The sequence below is a fragment of the Phyllopteryx taeniolatus genome, chromosome 4 (genome assembly GCF_024500385.1).
Source record: "Phyllopteryx taeniolatus isolate TA_2022b chromosome 4, UOR_Ptae_1.2, whole genome shotgun sequence".
NCBI classification, from domain to species: domain Eukaryota; kingdom Metazoa; phylum Chordata; class Actinopteri; order Syngnathiformes; family Syngnathidae; genus Phyllopteryx; species Phyllopteryx taeniolatus.
The window spans coordinates 25659646-25683499 of record NC_084505.1 but is presented as its reverse complement, the minus strand read 5'-3'; the positions used below and the strand labels follow the sequence as shown (position 1 = coordinate 25683499).

At 42.6% G+C, this 23854-nt stretch overlaps 1 protein-coding gene across 4 annotated transcripts in view; it reads left to right on the top strand.

The window, feature by feature from the left end:
* znf827 (zinc finger protein 827) overlaps positions 1–23854 on the top strand; it is a 104607-nt gene that overhangs the window by 32395 nt on the left and 48358 nt on the right. For all 4 annotated transcript variants that reach the window (XR_009788176.1, XM_061770927.1, XM_061770926.1 and 1 more), the window contains exons 2-4: positions 7972–9189; positions 16382–16554; positions 18158–18656. Coding sequence is in view for 3 of the 4 variants with exons in the window: in XM_061770927.1 (XP_061626911.1) it covers positions 7972–9189; positions 16382–16554; positions 18158–18656 (1890 nt within the window). In the remaining variant the exon portion in view is untranslated. The remainder of the gene's footprint in view (positions 1–7971; positions 9190–16381; positions 16555–18157; positions 18657–23854) is intronic.

Sequence of the window (23854 nt, the reverse complement as noted above, 5' to 3'; positions counted from 1 at the left end):
AATCACGTAAAGCAGATTGAGTAACCATTTAAGACTATCTTAATGTTTACAAAAATATGTAAATTAGGTTAAATGAGGACTAAATTGTCATGCACAGTATGTCAGGTTCATTGAAGACCCTCAATCGTTTTTTGTGGTGCAGCTAATCAAAAAGTTCTTTGTTGTGTGCTTAAAATTGGGTTTCCGTTCTTTAGTTCCACAGATATCGTGACCTATTATAGATGCTCTTTAATTTCCCAATGTATCGATTACTGTGAGACTAAAGCCACGAAGGGTTGTCGCAAAAAGCAGAATTAGTGGCGTATTTTGCTCATACGCGGTTCAAGAGTGAGCTTCCCCCTCAAAGCTTGAGACACCTCGGGTCAGCAAGCTAGTGATTTGCCGCTAACCACATTACAGCCATTAGCGGCCCTCGCTGCTTTTCCGCATGTCACATGGATATGGGTCGAGCCCTGCCCTGCATGACTCACACTGGCTCTTTTCTCTCTACTGGTCAACCTAGCTCAGGTTGCAAAGTGGCCTTTGGATGTATGCTTTTGTTCACATTTTTAAGTGTGAAGGATAAGGACGCGTCAAGTGGTTACTCTGAGTGGGAATCGCAGCGTAACTTCAAATAATATATTATTGCAAAATTGTTCCCCCGTGCTAAAAATATCATTATACAGGGATATACCGATGAATACTAGCGCTACGAACGGGTCTGTGGTGAGTCGCGTCAACTCACGAGTGGGGGAAAAAAAAATACGAATGCCAAATGAGTATTTTCACATTTGAATCCCAACGAATCAAAGAACAACATATTACTTATTTTATTCGAACGAGAGCTGCAACTGTTGCCACGCCACGTACTTAAAAGAAAAACACAAAATACTCCCCAATTGTTTACCACCATGTATTTTTGGGGGCAGCCATTTTGACGTAGTACGCAACGCTTCTGCGCATCCCCCGTGGGCGGGGACTTGTCCTCTGTTTTGCAGATGGGAAAAACATTCCCATAGTGTATGATGGCATCTGCTTCTGGTTCCAAAGCAAGTTTTGGTGGATTTTGGGGGGGAAATGTCATCCCACGTAACTAACACTAATGTACTGTTAGTTACATATTAGGTTTTTTTTTTCCATTCAACAATTAAATGAAAATACACACAAAGCGGAACTACACATTGTTTTCCCTTGGAAGTTTTATTTCTCTACTGAAAAACATTTTGTAGTTTTTGCAATAATATATGAATGCAAAACTGAATATTATGTTTTTTTTCTAAGAAGCACATTGGATTTTTTATTAAATGAACTATGACATAAAACAGCTCTTTACTTTTGAATAGTCCAAGGAGTCACAATTCCAATCTGATTCGCTTGTCATTCATGCACGTCCTCACGAATAGGGAATAAGGATATACACCCAGAGTCTGACCAGTAATGAATACATAATACGTGTTTCCATTGGTTGTTTGAATGTACATACAGCTGAATACTGAGATTCACAGACATTTTGATATTTGATGTTTGAGTATTGTTACCTGTCAATACCTGCCTGCCCACCCATTGAGTGTGAAATTAAACAAGTATGTAAATAGTTTGTTAGTTGCCTATCCATCCATCTATCCATCCATTTTCTGTACCGCTTATCCTCACTAGGGTCGCGGGTGTGCTGGAGCCTATCCCAGCTATCTTCGGGCAAGAGGCGGGGTACACCCTGAACTGGTTGCCAGCCAATCGCAGGGCACATATAAACAAACAACCGTTCGTGCTCATATTCATAACTACGTGCAATTTAGAGTTTTCAATGAACCTATCATGAATGTTTTGGGGATGTGGGAGGAAGCCGGAGTACCCAGAGAAAACCCACGCAGGCACTGGGAGAACATGCAAACTCCATACAGGCGAGGCCGGATTTGAACCCGGGTCCTCAGAACTGTGAGGCAGACATGCTAAACACTTTTCACCGTGCCCCTGTTAGTTGCCTATTTTTTGAAAATGTGTCTGTGAGCCAACCATTTAGAGTTTTGAGTTTTGCAAATGGCGTTTTGTTTGGCCAAATGTCCACTGCATGTGCCACATGGGTGCGCCTACTTAACTAATTGACAAAGTGTAATTTAGTGGCGTGCTGATAAAGTGCTGCTTCCTGGGAGGAATATCACAATCAGATTTTTATAGGCCACGCCTAATGGGGGTCATATGGTTAAACTAGCCAGTGGTGGCTTTGCGCATTTTCAGTCTGGATGAGAAATCTAACCCTAACCCTAACCCGTGAACCTCTCCTGCTCTCGAGGGAGTCTCAGGGTCTCCAGATGTCTACAATAACAGGCAAAAAAAAAAATCTAGATTTGTTGCTAGTCGCATATTTGAAAAACAGTATGATTGATGATGAGACACAACCGCCCGCCAAAAGAAATTTATTTTGGCAAGTGTACTGTACTATAATTTGTGGTCCTTTGTGAATTTTGATGGGAAAGTGTCAGAGGCCTTTAATTTAGACAACTCTTTTAAATTGTGAAAAACCTGCTTAGAGACCCTGCAAAAGTGAATTCAGAGATGTGTTTCAAAATGCAATAATTGCTCCAAACGTGCAAGGACTGATTACTATGTACTGTATATTACTCAATTGTGGACTATAGCCAGGGTCCGAAATTAACAGTTGCCAATTGCAACTAAATTAACCATTTGGCGAGTGACTGTTTTTACCCACGTACACAAACATCCACGTGCAAATCATAGTGCAGCGGCGTTGTGTCCTGGAGCCAGTAATATTGGAGCAGGTCCTGCCAGGAAAGCGCATGGGATTCCTAATAACGCCGATCTCGGTTATCAGTTGTGTGCAAATTTCCTCGATCTAACATGACGGGATGTGTGTGACAAGAGCCAATCGGACACGTCCTTTTCTTGCTCCACTTGCGTTTGCAAGTAGCAGGAGTAAACAGAAGCCGTGCCTCCTCGGCTGGCTCGCCACCTTGCCCTGTAGTGAGATCGAGACGCCTACTTAGACGTCCTCAGAGCCTGCTGAGTCAGCGGCGACCCATTCTTGCCCCGGCGACGGAGCCGGCGTCGGTTGTGTGGCGGCTTCTCCAAAGCGACGTGGAGAAATGCTTTTAACTAGGCGATGTGTACGGTATGTCGGTACCCTCAAAAACGGACAGCATTGTGTTTATTCATTGTCACTCTCTGTTGCTAGCGCGAGTAGCATTAGCAGTTAGCCACTGCTAGTAGTGAGACTACCAGCAATGACAATAAATCGTGTCATTATTCAGGTGGTTTGTTAAATTAAAACTAGTTAATCTGTATTGTTATTAAAGATGATGCACAGTTGAAAGTAGCAATAATGTGAACAGGTTATGTAGCATCATAACCGGAGAATGATGTTTTTTTTCATTATTCATTCATCATTCATCATTATCGTTACGGGCAGCGGTGGCCCTATGGTTAAGATCTTCGCCTGCCACCGTGGCGGACCTAGGTTCAAGACCCTGACTGGACCATCCGCCAACATCCCCCGGACTCACGGCTGTGGTGTCCTTGAGCAAGATACTGATACCCCGAAATGCTCCCCGGGCACTTCAGCTACTCCCTGCTCCAGTGTGTTCCACTAACGTGTACGTGTTCTCTGTGATGGGTAAAATGCAGAGAACAAATTTTGTGTGCATGCATGCATGTTCATGACATTAAAGGTGATTCTTCTTCTTCTTATCCCAGCGGGGGCAGTTTATTCTGTATCTTGTACCTCCAAAAATACTCAGGACTTCAAACTAGTGTTATTTTTCTCCATTCACTGCACTGTTGAATAAAAAGTGTGCTTATATTTTTCTACATGTATTTTATTTGTTGAGTAAAGTATGCTAATATCATGTTGGGGTTACTGTTTTAATTGACAGAGTGTTGTTAACAAAAGGCGTTTAATAAAATTTTGAACTACTCTCTAGCTTCTTTAATTTTCAGAACAGATGGTATAAAACTGGCTATTTAAAAAAGTTTAAAACAATGTAAAAAAAATCGTGATCATAATCGAGATCGGATGATATGGAAAAATTAATTTATATTTTTTTTTGCCAAATCGAACAGCCGTACAACAAACCCGAAACAGGTTTGACAGTACAAGCTAACAACATTAAGATAATGTCATAATCCAACAATCAGCAGTTTTACGAAGCAAAATCCAAACTCTTTAAAACCAAAATAATGAAACAGACAGCCTGATGTTTCAAACTTCAAGCTGCTTAAAAGTTCTTTAAAAGTGTTCAATGATGAAAAATTAAACAGGCGCACACGTGCCAGGGAGTAAGATCCCACGGAGGGTGTAACGTTGCAGGACAAGTACTGTGTGAGGCCAGGTGTTATAAATGTTAAATAAAATACATTTTTAAAATACATTGCTGTTGTTTGTTGATGTGACTTCTCTGTTTATATCCAACATTATACCGTATTATAAAAATGTGCAAAATTGAGGCTGCACACATTATACACGTTGCACATGCCATTATCTCAATGACAATATTTTTTCGATATATTGTGCAGCCCTATGTAAAATGATTTAATATTTTGGCCAGTTAAAAAACATGCTTGGCCGGTGGATTTTTTTTCATCTACCGGCATTGTCAAAACAGCACCCGCAGTTATCCAGCACAATTGCGACATCCAGTTAGCTAGCTAGCTCTGCCTACACCTCGAAAATATGTCTTCCTTCAAGTGGTGCCGTGGCTGCTTTAGTGCACCATGTTGTCAGCCGTGAGTGCGCTCACGTCATACAGAGAAAGATGGAAGAGCGAGGAGGGGAGAATTGTTTTTCTTTCCTCAAAAAAGTATGACTTGACAAGCCAGTATGTGCCTCTGGGCTGGCATGGCTGCGTTAGACCGCCTCGTTGTCGGCCGGGAATGCGCATGTCACACAGAGAAGGCGGGAAAAAAATGTCAGGCGTGACAGCCATCGTGTGGACAGGGGCTTTACGCTCGCATAGCCACCTTAGAGTGCCTCGTTGTTGCGGCTTGGAAAAGCCCCACGACATTTCTTTTTACAGGGACTTTGTTTACTTCCATTTTTATGGCATTGGTGAGTGTCAAATGTCACGCTACACAGTTACCTCTGTTAAATGATGTTTCATGGTATTGCTGGTTTTCTTTTGGGAGGTTTTTGTTTCTCTTCGCATTGGCTTGAAGCTTGGCATTGACCAACTTCTTGAGAGCAAGGGACTTTGGTTTGAATCCCGTATGACTACTGAAGGGGAATTTTCACAACCAAACGTAATTTTAACCAAGCGTCACGAAACTGACCTGCAGTTCTGCAAGCCCCTTGCAGGCGGAGGAGGTAAAGGTGGCGGCGGGTTGGTGATTGTGTTCACCTTTTGACGACAACGCTGCGCCGTTCCAGGCCTGATCGCGAGCCAACTCGAATGATCACCACCAGCTGCCGGGGCTCCGTTTCCTGGCAACTGTTTTGCTTTTGCCTGTAAACACACAGCGGGCCGCTGGGCTTGTGAAAGGTGAAAACAGGTTTTAACAATTGCGTTTTCTCAATCGGTTTGATTGAATGTGTTTTGTCCAATAACAAACAAAGACAGGAACCAGTCCCTTGACCATTTTCTTAATATGTATCAGGAATGCTCACTCCTTTTTGTTCGCCCTTGTCTGGCAAGCTGTAATATTTTACTTATGAATATTGATACACGAAGTGTATATTAATGACCCTGGGTGACCTTAACCCTATCCTTATTGGCTCCCTGTTGGTATCTTGCAGGCTCATGAATATTAATGGGGTTCCGTAACCTCCATTACCCTAATCTTTGCTGTCTAGCCTCCCAGATGGATCGGGTTGTCATGGTAACGCCGTTACTCGACTCCTTGAGAGCAAGGGTGGGAAGAATCTGGTTTAAAAATAAAAAAATAAAAAATGTCCAGGAAATGAAAATTACTAAAAACATTTCGCACGCCTCTTGCGGAGAACCCCCATTATCTTGAAAGAAATTTGTTTTTTAGGGCACTCTCGAGGAGTGAATTGGAAAACAGCAATTTTATTTTGGCTTAAGGTGATAATTGTGTTATGAATGTTTAAAATAGTCGCTCATTTCAAGTAAGATAGTTGTGGTCATTTTCAATGTCTGGCTGTCTCAATTTCACCATTCTTACTGCCTCGCCCCATAACTGTAATTATGTATTATTATTAACAGTTCATAGATGCACACATAGGCATGAAAGACCTAATTAATCATGTTGGTAACCAAAACAGGAGCACCCAGCAAAGCACAAAAAAGTCTCTGACTAATTTAAGTGTGGAGCGTTATCAGATTTAGATTTAGAAAACTTTTTAAATATCTGCAGGGCAATTAACCACTCGGATGTTGTTTCCCTATAAATATGATCATAGTTTAAAGCCTCTTTTGCCCAGAGATCTTGCAAAATTCAAGCATCAGAGGTCTAACAAAAGACCCATAATTAATAAACATGTGCCTTTGCTAAGCGGGATATTGCCCTAACAATGTGTGCACATTTTCACAGTGACACGCCTTCTCGAGCCGATGTCGGATTATACATTGTTTATAATTAGACAGTTGCTTTCAAAACAACAGGGTGGGAGAAGTGGATATCGGAGTGGTAATACCGCGAATACCTTCATCATGCACAGGCCTGCCTCTGTTATGGCTCAGACACTACCGTAGAAGCCATTTATTATTATTATTTTTATTTATTTTTTTAAATAACACATCTGTATTTGTGAAATAAACAAGGAACGAAAATGTTCTCGTAAGAATTTGTTAGAATCAACAACGAGCTTTCTTTGTGATGCCTTTCCACGCTTCTTGGGAGTCTCTTTCACTCTATGCTAAAATGCATGCTTTTTGGGGTTTAAGCTCAGAGATCGACTTGGATGCAAACGTTTGATGTCACTTGGTCACAGCCTTGATGCTGTTATTGCAAGCAAAAATGTTAAAGTGAATCATGCTATTTTCAGTCTGCTCCAATAATTCACTTAAATGTGGTGTTTTGTTACAAATGCTGATAGCAAAGTTATTTAGTTAAGTTACTAAGTCATGTATCAGATCCAGGGCAGCAAGGCGGACTGGTGGTTGGCGTGTCTGCCTCACAGTTCTGAGGTTTGGGGTTCAAATCTCAGCTCTGGCCTTCCTGTGTGGAGTTTACATGTTCTCTCCATGCTTGCATTACTCAGAGTATTCTGGCTTCTTCCCAAATTCCAAACACATGCTGTCAATCAAATCGTTGAGGAGCCGAACATAGTCACACAAAAAAGGCAGTAAACACAGCGACGCGACAAATGCGCACAATACAAACCTAAGTCACTAAGTAGTGTACTCATTGTGGTTGAAAGACTCAGGCGATAACTGCAATACTCTACAAATCCAGATATGGTAGTGTAATAAGTCAATTGCAGTCACGCCTCTGTGATAGATAAGAGCAATTCGGTGTTCACCTTTTTGCTCAGCCTGAAATGCACTTTTGACATTTTGTCTCTCCCCCCCCCCCCCCCCACATTTATTTTCTCTGACGTCATCGCCATCGTCTTGTTTTGTTTAACGCGGTTTGCAAACTATAATAGTATTTTCTCAATGTTCCCGCTCCTTGAATCAAATATGTGCGCCTTGCACTGATGACGCAAGCTGAGCTTCACAATAAACTCTTTCCTGCCATTAACAGACAGCTACTGTATATAAAAATAGTATCAAACTGAGAAGGCTGGCGGTGAATGACTTAAATAAGCGGATCCCCAAGGCAGAAAAAAATCCTCAAGCATTTTTTGTCCTCAAAGTCCTCGAAATACTTATTCATTGCAGCCTTAATACAAATCTATTCTCGTCTAAAACATTAATAAATGAATCTTAGTTCCGTTAAAAGTGTCTGTTAGTCCTCATCTCTTGCATATGAATCTTAGTTCTCTTCTTAAAACATGTCTCTAATATGAATACTTGGTGTACGTATTAAAGCTGATATCAGCATTTGCATAATTTGTAACCTTCATATCCCTGTCTGTAGATGTGGACAGCAATGACGAAGGAGGGCCTGACGGCGGCACTGCGGAGGAGGAAGGCTGGTTCGGGAATGCGTCCGACACGCGCTCAGAGTCTTCATCCTACGGTGACACCCAGGATGAGCTCTTTCTGCCGAGGGGCTCGTCCCCGGATGCTAACCGCGAGAGCCCGACGGGCTGCCCCACGCCCGTCCACCGCACCTCCTTGGAACTCTTGGGACTGGGCGGTGGTGCCTTCTCACCGCAGGACACCGTCTCGTCGGTGGTGTCATCGCTGTATGGCGAGGCGGCGTCACGCGCACTTGGCAAGCCCCTCAGCAGCAACCTGCGCCGCCTCCTGGAGGCTGGATCGCTGAAGCTAGACGCGGGGGACATCCTGGGGCGGGCGTCACGTGGAAGCGAATCCCCGCCAATAGGCCTTGCATCGCCCCTGACCCTCTCCCCATCTTCACACCACGCTCAGCAGCTAAGTGCGCTCGCTCGCAAGCTGGCTAACAACAACAGTGGCTCTGCCTCGCCGGCATCGTTGGGGCCCTCGCTCACCAACGTTAAACAAGAGCCTATGGACCACTTCAACTCCCAGAGCAACGGCGGCAGCTTCGTATGGGCGGGTGTCGCTGACAAGTGGCCGCCCACCGGCCACTCCACGCCCTGCGGGTCCAGCCTCTCTCCGGACTCTGCCATCCAGAAGTTAAAAGCAGCGGCCAACGCGGTGCTTCAAGACAAGAACACTGTATCCGTGGCCGCCGCCACCACCTCCTCCACCACCGCCTCGTCCGTTGTGCCGCCCCTCGGAGGGGCAGGCAGCCGGGGCGATGATGTGGTGCGCTTCGATGCCTTTAACTCTCCGTTTAGCCCACAGTCGGCAAGCTCCACCTTGGCCGCGCTTTCCAAGAAAGTCAGCGAGCGGAGTCACGCTTCGTCAGTGCCTGGCGTGCCGGCCGACCATCAGAACTCTGCAACGTCCTTCCTGTCGCTCGTGTCTATGACCTCGTCGGCCGCCTTGCTCAAAGAGGTGGCGGCCAGGGCGGCGGGGAACTTGCTCACCGAGAAGAAGGAAGGTTCCCCCCAGTCGGGTGGGGGCGGCAGCATCCTCCAAGAGGATGTCAAGCCCCTGCTGGACAAGAACCACAAGCCCCCCACGCCGTCGACACCCACCCACGGCCTGGAGCTGTTGTTGCCCTCCACACCCAAAGGAAGAGGAAAACCAAACAGCCAAGCAGGTAACTACTATGATCTACGGCAGTATTTGCCAACCTTTGAGCCAATGCACCCATTTTACGTCCGGAAAATCTCATGGGTCATCACAAAACAAAAATGTAACAAAAAGTATATACTGGATACTGAAACATAGTACCTCAGCTCAGTTTACTCCCAAATTGACCTAATTAATGTGAAATGTGGGCCTATTATTCACAAAGCCCATATAGTTGCAGGAAGACACTGTTGTATGAATGGCAACAGGTGGATACACAGATTTATTATACTTTTTGCCGTCTAATGAAAGAGCATTTAATGGTTCTGCCTGTCATTATACGTCATTGGCATAGATAGTTAAACAAATATATTGGAATTAATAAATACATTTCTGACAAATAAAGTGGAACTGCAAAATTTTCCCACAGCATCTCTGATGCACACTGGTGTGTGCGGCATCCTGATTGGGAATCACTGAAATGCACTGACTATATCTCTGCTCATAGGAACTGAGAGGCGAAACGTCTTGAAGAATGAAATGACCTGGATGAATGAGAATATTCACAGGCACATTCATAGAAATGAATGATGCACCAATACAAATAATTGTAGACATAAGAAACCATTTTTAGTTCATGTTTTACACTTTATTCTACCGATAAAAATAAAATGCAATTACATTTTGAAAAATTGAAGAGTTTCTAATATTATGAGGAAAAAAATCACGCTATTTTACAGGAGTGAAGATGTTAATATTACAAGAAAAGGTGAATTAAGTCTGATAATTACAACTAATAAATTTTTATATAAAACAATTGTTCAAGAATAAACTCTTTATAGGATGATGAAAAGTCATTATTTTACCAGAAAAAGGATGTTATTTACAAACAAATGTATTTGTGAGAATAATTTCTGAATAATATTATTGTCATAAGAATAATGGCATAGTATTCTGATCAAAAATATTCATCTCTCACAGGATTAATAAAGTATCTATCTATCTTGTAATATTACTATTGAAAAGTTGTAATTTCATGAGAATAAAGTGATGTTATTACCAAATAAAAAGCAAAGCCATAAATATCATAGTGGTATTTTTAGTAGAATTGAGTCATATTTAAAAAAAAAAAAACACACACACTTTTAGGAGAACAAGAACGCAACGATAAAAAAGTTTGATTTTAAAAAGCCATAATTTCAAAACAAAAAGACAAATTTACAATAATATCTTAATATCACGAGAAAAAACCTTTCACATGAATAAAGAAGAAAAACATTGAGAATTTATGTGACTAACCTAACATTGAGAATAAAGACTAAGAGTAAAGAATAGTGTTGAAATGTGATTGTAAAAAGTAATTTTACGAGAATTTTTGCTTCTCGCAAATGCACCTATTATTGCTTTTTGGGGGGAAGCCTATCCTCTGTTATTCAATGGAAAAACTTGCCTTTTTGCTGTTCTTGCACACTTTCTGAACTGTTCTAAGATGCTACAAAGCCCCGTCTAATAGAAGAGTAGTGTTTTGATGCCATCTTCTGGTATTGATAGGCAATTACAAACCATTATAGGGGGACGTCAATTACTCGCGAATTTTCGTTATTTGCAGCAGGGCTCGGTCCCCGTCCGCTATTACTGTGTTATGAGAAAAAATCCTGCAATTTTAGGATAAAATAGACGTCAATTCAAAATGTCGCAATTTTACAAAGATAAAGATGTGATATAACATGAACAGTCATAATCTTAGGACAAAAAGGTTTTAATAATGTATAAAAAAAATTTACTTAAATTTTTTTATTTACAATAAAAAAAGTCATAACATTGTGAGAATAAGTCAATTATGAGAATTATTTTGAAATCTGGTTTAAAAGGCAGTCGTATATCATGAGGAAACATGTAATTTTAAGAGACTAAAGTCAGAATATAATGATTTTTTAAAAAGTAGTATAAGTATTACATGAAAAAATAACTGGATATTTACGACTATATTCTCAAAAACGTTTGTGTCATACATTTCCTTTTTTACATTTTGGCCCCAACACTCCCTGAAACGTCACTTGTTTCAGCCACTGCAGTCTTAATTACCTTCATAGCAAGACACTTAAGCGTCAGCCAACCAACCAAGTCTCAGAAAAGGGCAGTGCGGGCTCCACAGGGGGCCTCCGACCGAGACCTCGCCGTCTTCCTCGACGGGCTCATTTGCGCTCGGGGGGGCCGCCAGAAAAGCAGCAGGGGGAGCCTCCCTCGTTTGGGTCTGGCCAGCGTGGAACCCCGCTCTAACCGGTGGCGTCGGCGCGCTGATCGGGAGGGCAGACCTTAAGGCCAAACGCGTCATACTTTCCACTGACTGGATACAGATGTGTGTACATTCGCTGCCTGCATACCGTTTATTCTGGAAGACGTGGACGTGTAACCCAAACAGGGGAAAAAGAGACAGACAGCGAGACTGAGCAGCCTGTAGTGGAGAAGAGAATGTTTTCAAAGAGACGGATGGCCACTTTTGAAGGATTGTGTCGCAACTCCGAGCAAATCTAAAATGGCGGGATGAAATTGACTTCAGACGGATGATGGGGCCGATGTAATATTGTGTGATCTGCATCTTAAAAAGGTGGTGGTGAAAGAAGGGGTAAGGGGGGGAGGTTGCTGTAACCCGGCTAGCCCGTCAAGGTCGAGCAGTGCTGTAAAAATGCAGGTATGTTGTTTGGTCGCCAGACTGAAAAATGTGACCTTGATTATTGACGGCCATGCCTTGTTTTTTATTGGCGTCTCTGCACCACTCCCACCGTAAAGCCCATTTAGTGTTCATTTTGTCTGCTCCTTTTTCATTTAGGACTCCCAACTCCATTTTGTTTTTCCTTTATCGGATTTTACTCGCAGTCATCCTTGTGTTGTTTTGCACTCTGAGCTCATACTCATGCAAAAATAAATTAATTAACCCTGAGATTGAGTTGACAAATGCGAAGGACTTTTAGGCTCATTAATTGAGTAGAAACGCCAAGAATAAAGTCCAAGTGGGTACAAAAGTTGAAATGGATACAAAAGCTGTACTATTATGAGAAGAAAGTCTTAACATCTGAGGAAAAATATCTCATTTTACGAGGATGAAGTTGTAATGTGAGCGAATTCATAATCTCTCTCCCTCTCTCTCACTGAAGAAATGGGAGGGTATCTTCACATAACTTTGAGGAAACGGGGGAACAAAAGGACAACTTGCACAGTTCTCCAACTGGGTTGAATTTTACTGTAAAATTAACGCAGAATACACATGACAATTAAACATTGTATATTTAAACACCAAAACATTAAACTTGTTTACAAGACAAAAATAATGTGTAGAACAATATATAATGAAATTACCGTACAGTAGTTTGATTCATTGACCTAAACCCTTGTTGTACAGTCAACTGACTGCTACCTGCTTGCCTTACTAGAAACAAATTTTAGGAAAATGGCAGGTTTTATGCTACACCAAGTAGTGTTGCGGCGTGGGCGTTACATCCATTGTTCATTGATTTAGCGGCATAAATCCACATGTGCTGTGATTTGCATATGCATTTTAGTAACGGCACAATTCAAAGTGATGGCCTGGGCTAAACGGAGCCAAACAGAAAGCCCTTCACCATCAAAAATGACCCTGTGCAATAAATATAATATTTTCACCCTGGCCCGCAGGCGTTGATTTAATTCGCTACATTTTCCGAAGGCTACGGCGGTGCTGTGTTGGTCTGTATGAGAGACGACACAACAAGACTCTTTTAAAAGGTTTAATACTATGACATATTGTACACAGCCGTATACCTTTGGAAATAAGCTATTAAGACACAATGTAAGTGCAGTTGTAGAGTGCAAATTCTCAGCCCGCTGTCTGCTAAAGCCCTAAGAGACGCTTTTATTAATCAACAATGTTGTGCTCGATATTTAATCGGCTATTGTTAAATGACGAAACTGTGGCCTCTTTTGATGTACTCTGCCTTTCATTCAAGTCTTGGTTATCTTTCTTAAGACATTGTCACATATGAATGAATCTCAGTTCTCTAAAACATCTCACCCAACGACTCTTGGTTCTTGTCGCTTTAACACAAGCAGATGATTCTCTTCTCTAAAAATGTTACATTATCAATCTTAATTCTGAGTATAATATGATTTTTTTTTTTTCTCTATAACATGTTGACACCAATATTAGTCCTCTTGAAGCATGTTAGCTTATGAATCATAGTTCTCTAAAACATGTTGGCATCTTGTCTTTAAATGTTAGCATATGAATGTTTGTTCTCTTCTGTAAAGCACATCAGGAAATAAATATTTGTTCTCTAAAACATGTTAGTATATTAATCTCAGTTGTCTAAAACCTGAGAAAATGAATGTTTTTGTCTCTAAAACATGTTAGCATGTGAATGTTTGTTCTTGTCTCTAAGACATTAGTAAATCATTTTCAGATCTTATCAAACATGTTGGCGTGTGAATCTTGGGTCTCTTGTGTACAATATTTTAAACAATGAATCTTAGTTCTCTAGTAACAACTAGCACATCAGTTTGAGTTCTCTAAGACATTAGCAAAGGAATCTTAGTTATCTTCTTCAGAATGTTCATAAATTAATGTTGGTTCTCTAAAACATGTCAGCATATGAATTAGGGCTGCAGCGATCAACTATTTTAGTATTCGAGTATCCTACAAAAGATTTGCTCAAGTAATCGAGTATTCGGATAGCTATATTTAATATATTTTAATATTTATTTTAAAGTATAATTTAATATATATATATGAATTCAATGAAATAACATTTTTAAAATTATGAATACACAAGAATAGAATAAGCCATTTCATGTAATAATTAGTGACTAACCATCCAACATTTTCTTTTTGGGATAATCAACTGTTTTTTTCCTTAAATTCACATTGAGGCGCAAACAGTATTTTCTCATCGCTAAACATTTTCAGTGAGGCAATTTCAAACAAATAAAATAGATAAAACACAAATATAAATGAATTTCAGTTTAAACTTAGTATTTCTTGTAAGTATAAAAAACATAAGGCAATTAAAAGAAAGCATAAACAGCCTTTATGTTGTGAACCTTCACTTCAGCAGCCAGCATTTTAGCATGTGACATAATACAGTATAGGTTCACGGCTGTGCATTTGAGTTTATAGACCAGCTGACTAAACTCAAATGAAGACACCTCGAGAGGAAGCACAAATACATACAAATTACACAATGGCATAACATGAACCAATACTTTAATAGTAATGCATAGCTTGGAACGACATGAAGCAATCTTAATTGTTGGCCGACCACGTCTGCAGGCGTCACGGAATGCCATGGAACAGGAATGGCCAAGCTTATGACAAACTTGACATGCCAAATGACAACTCAAACATGGAAACAAGTGCGCCACTTCAAACAGATGAAATGTAACCAACCGCATTATTAGCCAAAGTTGCTTACGTCATTAGGTAAATGGTAAATGGACTGCACTTACAGTATATAGCGCTTTATCTACACCATCAAGCGCTTTACAAAACCTCACATTCACCCACTCGCACACACATTCATACACCAATGGGCGACTGCTGCCAGGCCCACTGGGAGCAAATTAGGGTTCAGTGTCTCGCCAGAGGACACTTCGCCATGCGGACAGTCGTAGCCGGGTACGTAACGGACATCAAAGAAATGAGCCGCAGCTGTCAATCAAATCATTGAGGAGCCGAACATAGTCACACAAAAAAGGCAGTAAACACAGCGACGCGACAAATGCGCACAATACAAACCTAAGTCGCTAAGTAGTGTACTCATTGTGGTTGAAAGACTCAGGCGATAACTGCAATACTCTACAAATCCAGATATGGCAGTGTAATAAGTCAATTGTAGTCACGCCTCCGTGATAGATAAGAGCAATTCGGTGTTCACCTTTTTGCTCAGCCTGAAATGCACTTTTGACATTTTGTCTCCCCCCGCCCCCCCGCATTTATTTTCTCTGACGTCATCGCCATCGTCTCCTTTGTTGTGTTTAACGCGGTTTGCAAACTATAATAGTATTTTCTCAATGTTCCCGCTCCTTGAATCAAATATGTGCGCCTCGCACTGATGACGCAAGCTGAGCTTCACAATTAACTCTTTCCTTAAAATTCTTAAGCATTTTTTGTCCTCAAAGTCCTCGAAATACTTATTCATTGCAGCCTTAATACAAATCTATTCTCATCTAAAACATTAATAAATGAATCTTAGTTCTGTTAAAAGTGTCTGTTCGTCCTCATCTCTTGCATATGAATCTTAGTTCTCTTCTTAAAACATGTCTCAAATATGAATACTTTTTCTGTAAAAGATGTTGGCATATGAATTTGTAGTTCTCTTCTTAAAACATGTTATCATATGAAACAATATGTCAGAATATAAATCTTAGGTCTCTAAAACATTAGGGCATATGAATCTTGTTTCTCCTCTCTAAAACATGTCATAAACAAAATCTTATTTCTCTAAAACAAGGCAGCAATAAATCTTTGTTCTCTTCTCTCAAACATTTTTGTAAATAAATCCTAGTTCTCTTAAGCATTTTCACACATTCATCTGAGTACTCTTGTCTAAAACGGGTTAGCATACAAATCTTAACATTTCCCAAGGTACCAAGGTTTCTTTGTGTTTCTGCTCCATACACTTCAGTTTGGAGTAAGCATAATGCATTTTTTATTTTTTTTTCTCACCGTGCCTCTCCGCTGTTCTGGCTGCAGATGGCCATTTATTGTTGCAAATAGGCAGTCTCGAGCTTTTACACCTCAGGTCAATGAATGGCTGAGCGCAGTCATTTCGCCAAACACTGATTACCAGATGTTTTTTTTTCCCGAGGAACACGGTCGGAATACTCATGAAGCTGTCCTGACAGGCCCGTGTAGAATTTGTAATGCCATCATGTCTCTTTCTAATAACACCAATTAAGCGGTAATGGATGCCGGATATAAAGCCAACAACAATAATCGAGACGCGTAAAAGATACGCCTTGAGTTTTTGCTCGCATTTCCATTTGGCATTTCTCACGACAGTCTTCGCCATTAGGTGCGTAAAGGTTTATTGCAAACCTCCGCACACTGAAAAGTCTTTCAATTTTATTACTTTACAGGAACAAAGCTGCAGAATTATTAAACAGTATACAGTATCAAAGACTGATTTTAATTGGGCTTTTGTAAATGTCACTTAAAACCATTTTGTGCCCCAACCACCCCCCACCAGGCTCACCGGAGGATGGCGGCAAACCGTTCCAGTGTCCTGTGTGCGGCCTGGTCATCAAGCGCAAGAGCTACTGGAAGAGACATATGGTCATCCACACGGGCTTGAAAAGCCACCAGTGTCCGCTGTGTCCTTTCCGTTGTGCCCGCAAAGACAATCTCAAGTCCCACATGAAGGTGAAGTTGATGGTTACACCCCCTGTGTCAAATCATGTACAGTAGACCCTGAAAGAGTCTGAATTTCATCATGCATATAAAAAATCTGCCCTTTTTTCACAACGCTACCTTTTGTACTTGCTATTGCCGCTCTTCTGTTGTCAAAAAACAGGCAATAACTCGGTACTATTTGTAGAACTACAGTGGTCCAATTAAAAAAAAAACCTGCTAAAAGTGCATCAAGCAACTGTGGCCTTACATTTTTGTCTTACTTCACTCGAGCAGAGGCATATCTGAAGCTCACTCATAACTCAAGATTTTGGCTCGCAAAATAGTGACCAAGTTGGGGCACTCGTAAATCTGATAAGACAAAATATTTATTCTAGGATTTCTGTAAGGGCGGCACGGTGGGTGACTGGTTAGCACATCTGCCTCATAGTTCTGAGGACCTGGGTTCAAATCCGGCCTCACCTGTGTGGAGTTCGCATGTTCTACCCGTGCCTGCGTGAGTTTCTCTGGGTACTCTGGTTTCCTCCCACATCCCAAAAACATGCATGGTAGGTTAATTGAAGACTCTAAATTGCCCGTAGATGTGGATGTGGATGTGAGTGTGAAAGGTTGTTTGTTTATATATGCCCTGCAATTGACTGGCAACCAATTCAGGGTATACCCCGCCTATTGCCCAGAGTTAGGTAGGATAGGCTCCAGCACGCTTATGACCTTCGTGAGGATAAGCGGTCCAGGAAATGAATGAATGAATGATTTCTGTCAAAGTTAATGCAAGTTCATACTCGCTTGCTGACTTGCTGGGGGAAAAACCTGTTTTGGATCTTGTTTGGCATCAGCAGAAATCCCAGAAGATAAGACAAAGAGCAAAACTTGTTTTGAATATTATCAGTGACATTTGATTTTTCTATAAGTGCAGAGAAAAAAATCTATTAAGCTCAGAAATCTGACTTTTGTGGGGGAAAAGTTATTTTACTATATAACAAACTATTTAAATGCTGTTTTACGGGCACTCAAGGATACTGTAAAAAGCATAAAATGACAGACGAAATTTGTGAGTTAGTTGTAGTTTGATAATTTTTTTTATTTCATTTTGTTTAGTGTTGCAGACCAAAATTTGAATTATGAGCAAGCATCAGATATGCCGCTTGAGTGAAGTGGGAAAAAAGGCATATTTGGGTCACCTAGTGAGAGAGGAAAAAAAAAAAAAAGCCAAGATGTGATTTAAAGTCATGTGTTTTTGTTTTGTTTCATGTTTGTTTTTTAGACATAGTTTCCATTTACATGTTGCAAAAGTAGTCATTTAGACACATGTTGGACATTTTTGACCTGAGGTACAGTATGTGCTTGCAAACCATAAATATTTTGCTGAAGTCACAGTGTACTACCACCTCCTGCTCTCCCACGCTCTTTTGTCATTTAAAGTTGTACACGATGACTGGCAAAATATTTGTGGTTTGGGAGAACATACTGTACTTTGGGTCAAACATGTCCAACATATGACTAAATGTAAATGATCACTATAGCTTTGAAAATGTTCAGGATGAACTTCATGAACTCTAAGGTACAACTGCACTGAAATGGGCTTGTAATTTGACACTTTTCCTTCCTTTTCCAGGTACATCAGCACCAAGACCGGGGCGAGACCTTCCAGTGTGAACTCTGCCCATTCACTTCCTCTCGTCACTTCAGCCTGAAGCTTCACATGCGCTGCCACCAGCACTTTCCCCGTACCGATGTCAAGGTGAAAGAGGAGCTCACGACCGACACTGAGGGCGAGGGCTCCCTGATGGGCGACGCCAGCAGTACCGCCGACCCGAGGGGGACCCAGGTGTCTCCGTTGCACCCGGATGCCCGGCTGCAGTCGTCCCCGCCAGGCGAGGCTTCCTCCAATCACATCCACATCAAAGAGGAGCCCCTGGAGAGGGACCTATCTGTGCTGTCCCCGTTTAGCATCAGCAGGGAGCGACCCAAGAGTAGCGCCAATTCCTTGGACCTGCCGGGCATCGTTGCGGGTGTCGGGGTACGCTCCAGCCCCAGTGGTCCAACCACGGCCTCCCTCTTCAGCCCGGACATCAATACCAAGACGGCCACTGACCTGCTTATGAAGCTATCAGGTTAGTATGTACTAGGAGTAGGGTTGGGCATCGAGAACCGATTGGAACCGGGGCTAACATTCCGGTCCCGAAATCGTTAAAATTAAAAAAATCCGTTTCTCAGTTTCGATGCCTACAGTTCGCTGATCCCGAAGATAGTGATGAAAACCAACAAAGAAGAACGCGCAGAAGAACATTATATTTAATGTTTCATTGTTGTAGATAATGTAATGACTTACTTTTCTCATCCTCTTTACCATTAGTGCTTTGTCTTTTGTCTTCGTTTCTCTCTCCCCTCTAGAAACTTTGTTCTGTTTGACTCTGATTCGCAATAAACTTCAATCATAATGCTAAGAAACCACAGTGGAAGCTTAAAAACTCCACTGTAACACAGTAAAACTGTTCCGGCATAAAAGGGATACATATCTTCCATTCTGCTTGACCTAACAGCCGAACAGGACAAAAAAAAGAAGGGGGGGGGGGGGGGGGGGAGATACAAAGTCACCATCACTCCAGACGCTGCCCCGATCTGCCGGTCGATCTCCTGTTCCATTCTTCCCACACTTGTGAACAAGACCTCAAGATACTTGAACTCCTACACTTGGGAAGGATCTCATCCCTGACCTGGAGATGGCACGCCACCCTTTTCTGACTAAGGAGCATTGTCTCAGATTTGGAGGTGCTGATTTTCATCCCAACCAGTTCAGACTTGACTGGGAACCGCTGCGGTGAGAGTTGGAGAGCACGGCTTGATGAAGCCAACAGAACCACATCATCTGCAAAAAGCTGAGATGCAATACTGAGTCCAGCAAACCGGACCCCTTCTACGCCTCGGATGCACCTAGAAATTCTGTCCATAAAAGTTATGAACAGAATCTGTGATAAAGGGCAGCCTGGGCGAGTCCTACCCTCCCCGGAAATGAATCAGACTTACTGCCGACAATGCAGACCAAACTCTGACAGTGGTCGCACAGGGACAGACCAGCCCGTATGAGGGGGTTCGGTACCCCATACTCCCGAAGTACCCCCCCCACCGGACTCCCTGAGGGACATGGTCAAATGCCTTCTCCAAGTCCACAAAACACGTACAAAAAAACAGTCAGGACCCGTCCCCCCACCCGAAGGCGGAGGGAGGCTACCCTGTCGTCCACCGGGGTGAAACCCAATGTACAGGCGCCGAGCCGGGGGGGAAATATGTATACACACACCTGCTCGGCGCTTCTCACCGTGGGCAACTCCAGAGTGGAAGAGAGTCCAACCCCTCTTGAAAGGACTGGTGCCAGAGTCCAAGCTGTGTGTGGAGGCGAGCCCAACTACTGTATATCTAGTCGGAACTTCTCGCCCTCACACACCAGCTCGGCCTCCTTCCCTGACGTAGAGGTGACGTTGCACGTCCCTAGAGCCAGATTCTGTAGCCTTGGATCGGACTGCCAAGGTCCCTGCCTTCGGCCACCACCCAGCTCACACTGCACCTGACCCTTATGGCCCCTCCCACAGGTGGTGAGCCCATGGGAAGGGAGATCCACGTTACCCTTTCGGGCTGTGCCCGGCCGGGCCCCATGGGTGCAGACCCAGCCACAGGCGCTTGCCTTTGAGCCCCACCTCCAGGCCTGGCTCCAGATGGGGGGCCCAGTGACCCGCATCCAGGAAAGGGAAAACGTGATTGCCATGGGTGATCCTGCCTTGGACATAAAGCCCCAGACAACTTAGCTCCTAGGATCACTGGGACACACACACCCCTCCACCACGATAAGGTGACGGCTCTAGGAGAAGTGTTGGCAAATGAGTTTTAAATATTTAAAACATACCACTTCTGACATCATATTGCAAATAAAACCCTGTGCAGCATAGTGAGTGACACCACACTCCGTCACACCAATCAGTCTTCAAAATATACAGCAGATTTGATATGCTATGCACATACCACTGTTTTGCTAAGACCTTTTCACTGAACTGTGAAACATTGTTTGCATGAAAACAAATTCATAGCATGCCATCCGGGGGTTAGTAGACCAGATAGGAATTCTCAGTTTCAGATGCATTCTGCACGTGAAAACAAAACAATACAAAAAAGTTTGAACTGCTCTTCACTGACTTATGAGAAAAATACGAATGATTTCATCTGGGACTCCACGCTGGATAATAACGAGCTGCCATTCTATTTGAGGATGGATTATTATTGCCATTTGAACTTTTAAAAGATTGGGAAAACTTGACAAACATGCTGTTTTGTGTGAATATTAAGTCCTGATGCTGTATAGCTGTTTTTTTCTAGTGTTGCACAATATGAAAAGAAGCACTAAGAGACAACAGCGAGATTGATGGGAAAAGGTTAGGTGAGGTTCGGCTGCGGGGTCAAGGCTATGGCTGCCAATCTCGCGCTTAATGCTGCGTAATTAGATTGAGATCTTCTGGGGGAAAAAAACAGGAACATTAGATTAATTAAAAATGTATGCATAATTCATAATTAAAAGGGAATTTATAATTTGAAATGATTAGCGCCCTTGGCTCGCCTTCCTGTGACCCAGCCAGGATGAGCCGCTGGGACAACGACGACTCAGTTAACTATACCCCACACCCCACCCCCAAACCATCCACCCCCACCACCGCCCACTTTGTGTCCTCGACTCCAAACGGATGCCCCCCGGGTGCCAGTTGCACTTCACTCCCAGACTGCGCAATGAAGCCCAGCTTCCTCCAGGGAGGAGCTAGCGGTGACTCCTTCCAATGTCAGTCCAGTGTCAAGCAGCGGACATTTTAAGTTGGGTCAGTCATTCAAGGGGAATGTGGGTGGACATAAAAAATGAAAAGAAGACAGGATGATTATGGAATTTAATGAATACTGGTCCTTTGATCACAAAGTTCCTCCTTTGTTGAAATAACGGGGCTAGTCGTAAGAAGTGGGGCTTAGATCTTTTTAAAACAATGGTGCAAGCACATGGGCAGGGAAGGTGAAGGAGTTCCTCTTGGGACCTAGGAACTCCATTTCTCCCTGCAAAGCCAGATTGTGTTCACGGGTAGCTCATTCCTTCTACTTTTTACACCCCCGGTTCCTTGCCTCAGTCCCTCAAGGCCAAACAAGGGAGGCGGCGGGTGAAAGATATAAAGACGAGACAGATGAAGTGACATCTGAGAAAGCGAGAGACTGAGAGACGGCAAAGCGAGGAGTTGCATCCACTTCCCTAGGCATGAACAAGACAGTGAACTCCTCTTGAACCTTAACATAATAAGAATTAAAATGTTTTTTTTTGGGGGGGGGGCTTTCCTTCATATTGAGCAGGCCACGGATCCTACTTCTGACATCATATTGGGATGAAAAAACAGTCAACTCATCCTAAATACTGTATCTCTAGGGTCTATCAGACAAGGGGGCAGTTGTCTCTTGGGTCCTTCAAGCTGGGAAAGGCCAGGGATCCCAGTTCTGACACTACAATGCAATGAAAAGTCATTCTAATTACCGCTGGTGTCTATCACCTTCCAACTGGACAGTCTATGGATCCCACTTCTGACACTGTATTGTGATCAAAAGACAGACAACTCGTTATTATCACTAGCGATCACATCTCAAGGGGTCTTCCAACTGGGCAGGCCACGGATCCCAGTTTTGACATCATATTGAGATTAAAAATATATATATATTTTAGGGGCTTTCTATTGAGAATCACGGCGATACACTTTGATTTTGTATGACCACATGCTGAAACAACCGTCAGCCAACCAATGTGATCCACATTTTGATTTCGAGATTAAAGCCACGTGTCCCTCCCCCTTCCCTGTGCCCAGTGGACCAGACTTAATCATGACAGTGGGCATCCTCCAGACACCATCCATCCCATCCCCCCGCTGCACTGACATAGGCACTGCGAGCTTGACCTTGGCTGGGTGTGAGTAATTGGCATGCAGGGCATTGTGGGAGGTGTTGCAGCTCTTATGATTGTTGTTCCCCCCAGGAGAATACTGTGCATATAATACTTTCCTTACAGTGCGGAAAACACCACAGGCAGAAACATAACGGTTTACATGTAACACATGTAACAGTAGCAGTATGTGCTTCTGCGCTTCATTTTTGAATGTCATCAATTTGGACCTAATTGCAATTAACAATTCAGTGGAATTAGCTTGCTTGGCTAATCATCCCACTTGAAGAACAGCTCAAAACCTTAAAGGAGACAAAATATAATTGTTTTTACTCACAATATCAAACAGTCGGAATTAAAGGTCTCTGACATTCTTTGGTCAAAATACGCTAAAGATAAAGGATTGCAGTACACTTAACATCCCCTCATCACACGCTGATTGAAATTACTCAGTTTGAGGGGGGTGGTTCTGTCTCGTTACAATTGCAACTAGGGGCAGATCAAGGGCATTCCGATGAAGTGAGGGTTACTTGGTGTTTCCTACTTGGCAATGTTGTTGCTTTTTTGTACCCCACTTAACGCAGTGACTCCCAACCAGGGTGCTCTGGCACACTAGCGCAGAGCAGTGTTGTGAGTAACTAGATGACGTAATTTAATTACAAAATGTGTGCAATTGTCATCCATTATATTACTGGAAGAAAATGTCACTAAATTACAGTTGCTTTTTAAAATTTCCATGATTATAATTTTAGTTAGATTCGAGAAATTGCTGCAAAAGCTCAGAATTTTTATTATTTTTGTTTTTTTAAACATACAACTTCTGAAGCCAACCCTTGTGATTGGCTCGTCTCAGTCCTGTGCCATTCTGCTGTAGTCTGAAATGTGACATATAATTTTCCAAATATAACCTTGAAGCGCCACCTTGTGCAATCTATTAGTTTGTCTGAGATATAAATGTTACTCATAGTTACACTTTTGAAGACAAAAAATTAAATAACATTGACCTTTGGACAGGCGGCACGGTGGCCGACTGGTTAGAGCGTCTGCCTCACAGTTCTGAGGACCGAGGTTCAATCCGGCCTCGCCTGTGTGGAATTTGCATGCTCTCCCCGTGCCTGCGTGGGTTTTCTACGGGCACTCCGGTTTCCTCCCACATCCCAAAAACATGCATGGTAGGTTAATTGAAGTCTCTGAATTGCCCCTCGGTGTGAATGTGAGTGCGAATGCTTGTTTGTTTGTATCTGCCCTGCGATTGGCTGGCAACCAGTTCAGGGTGTACCCCGCCTTTTCTTTATAACACACACACACAGGGCGGCACGCATCCCACATTCCAAAAACATGCATGGTAGGTTGATTGAAGAC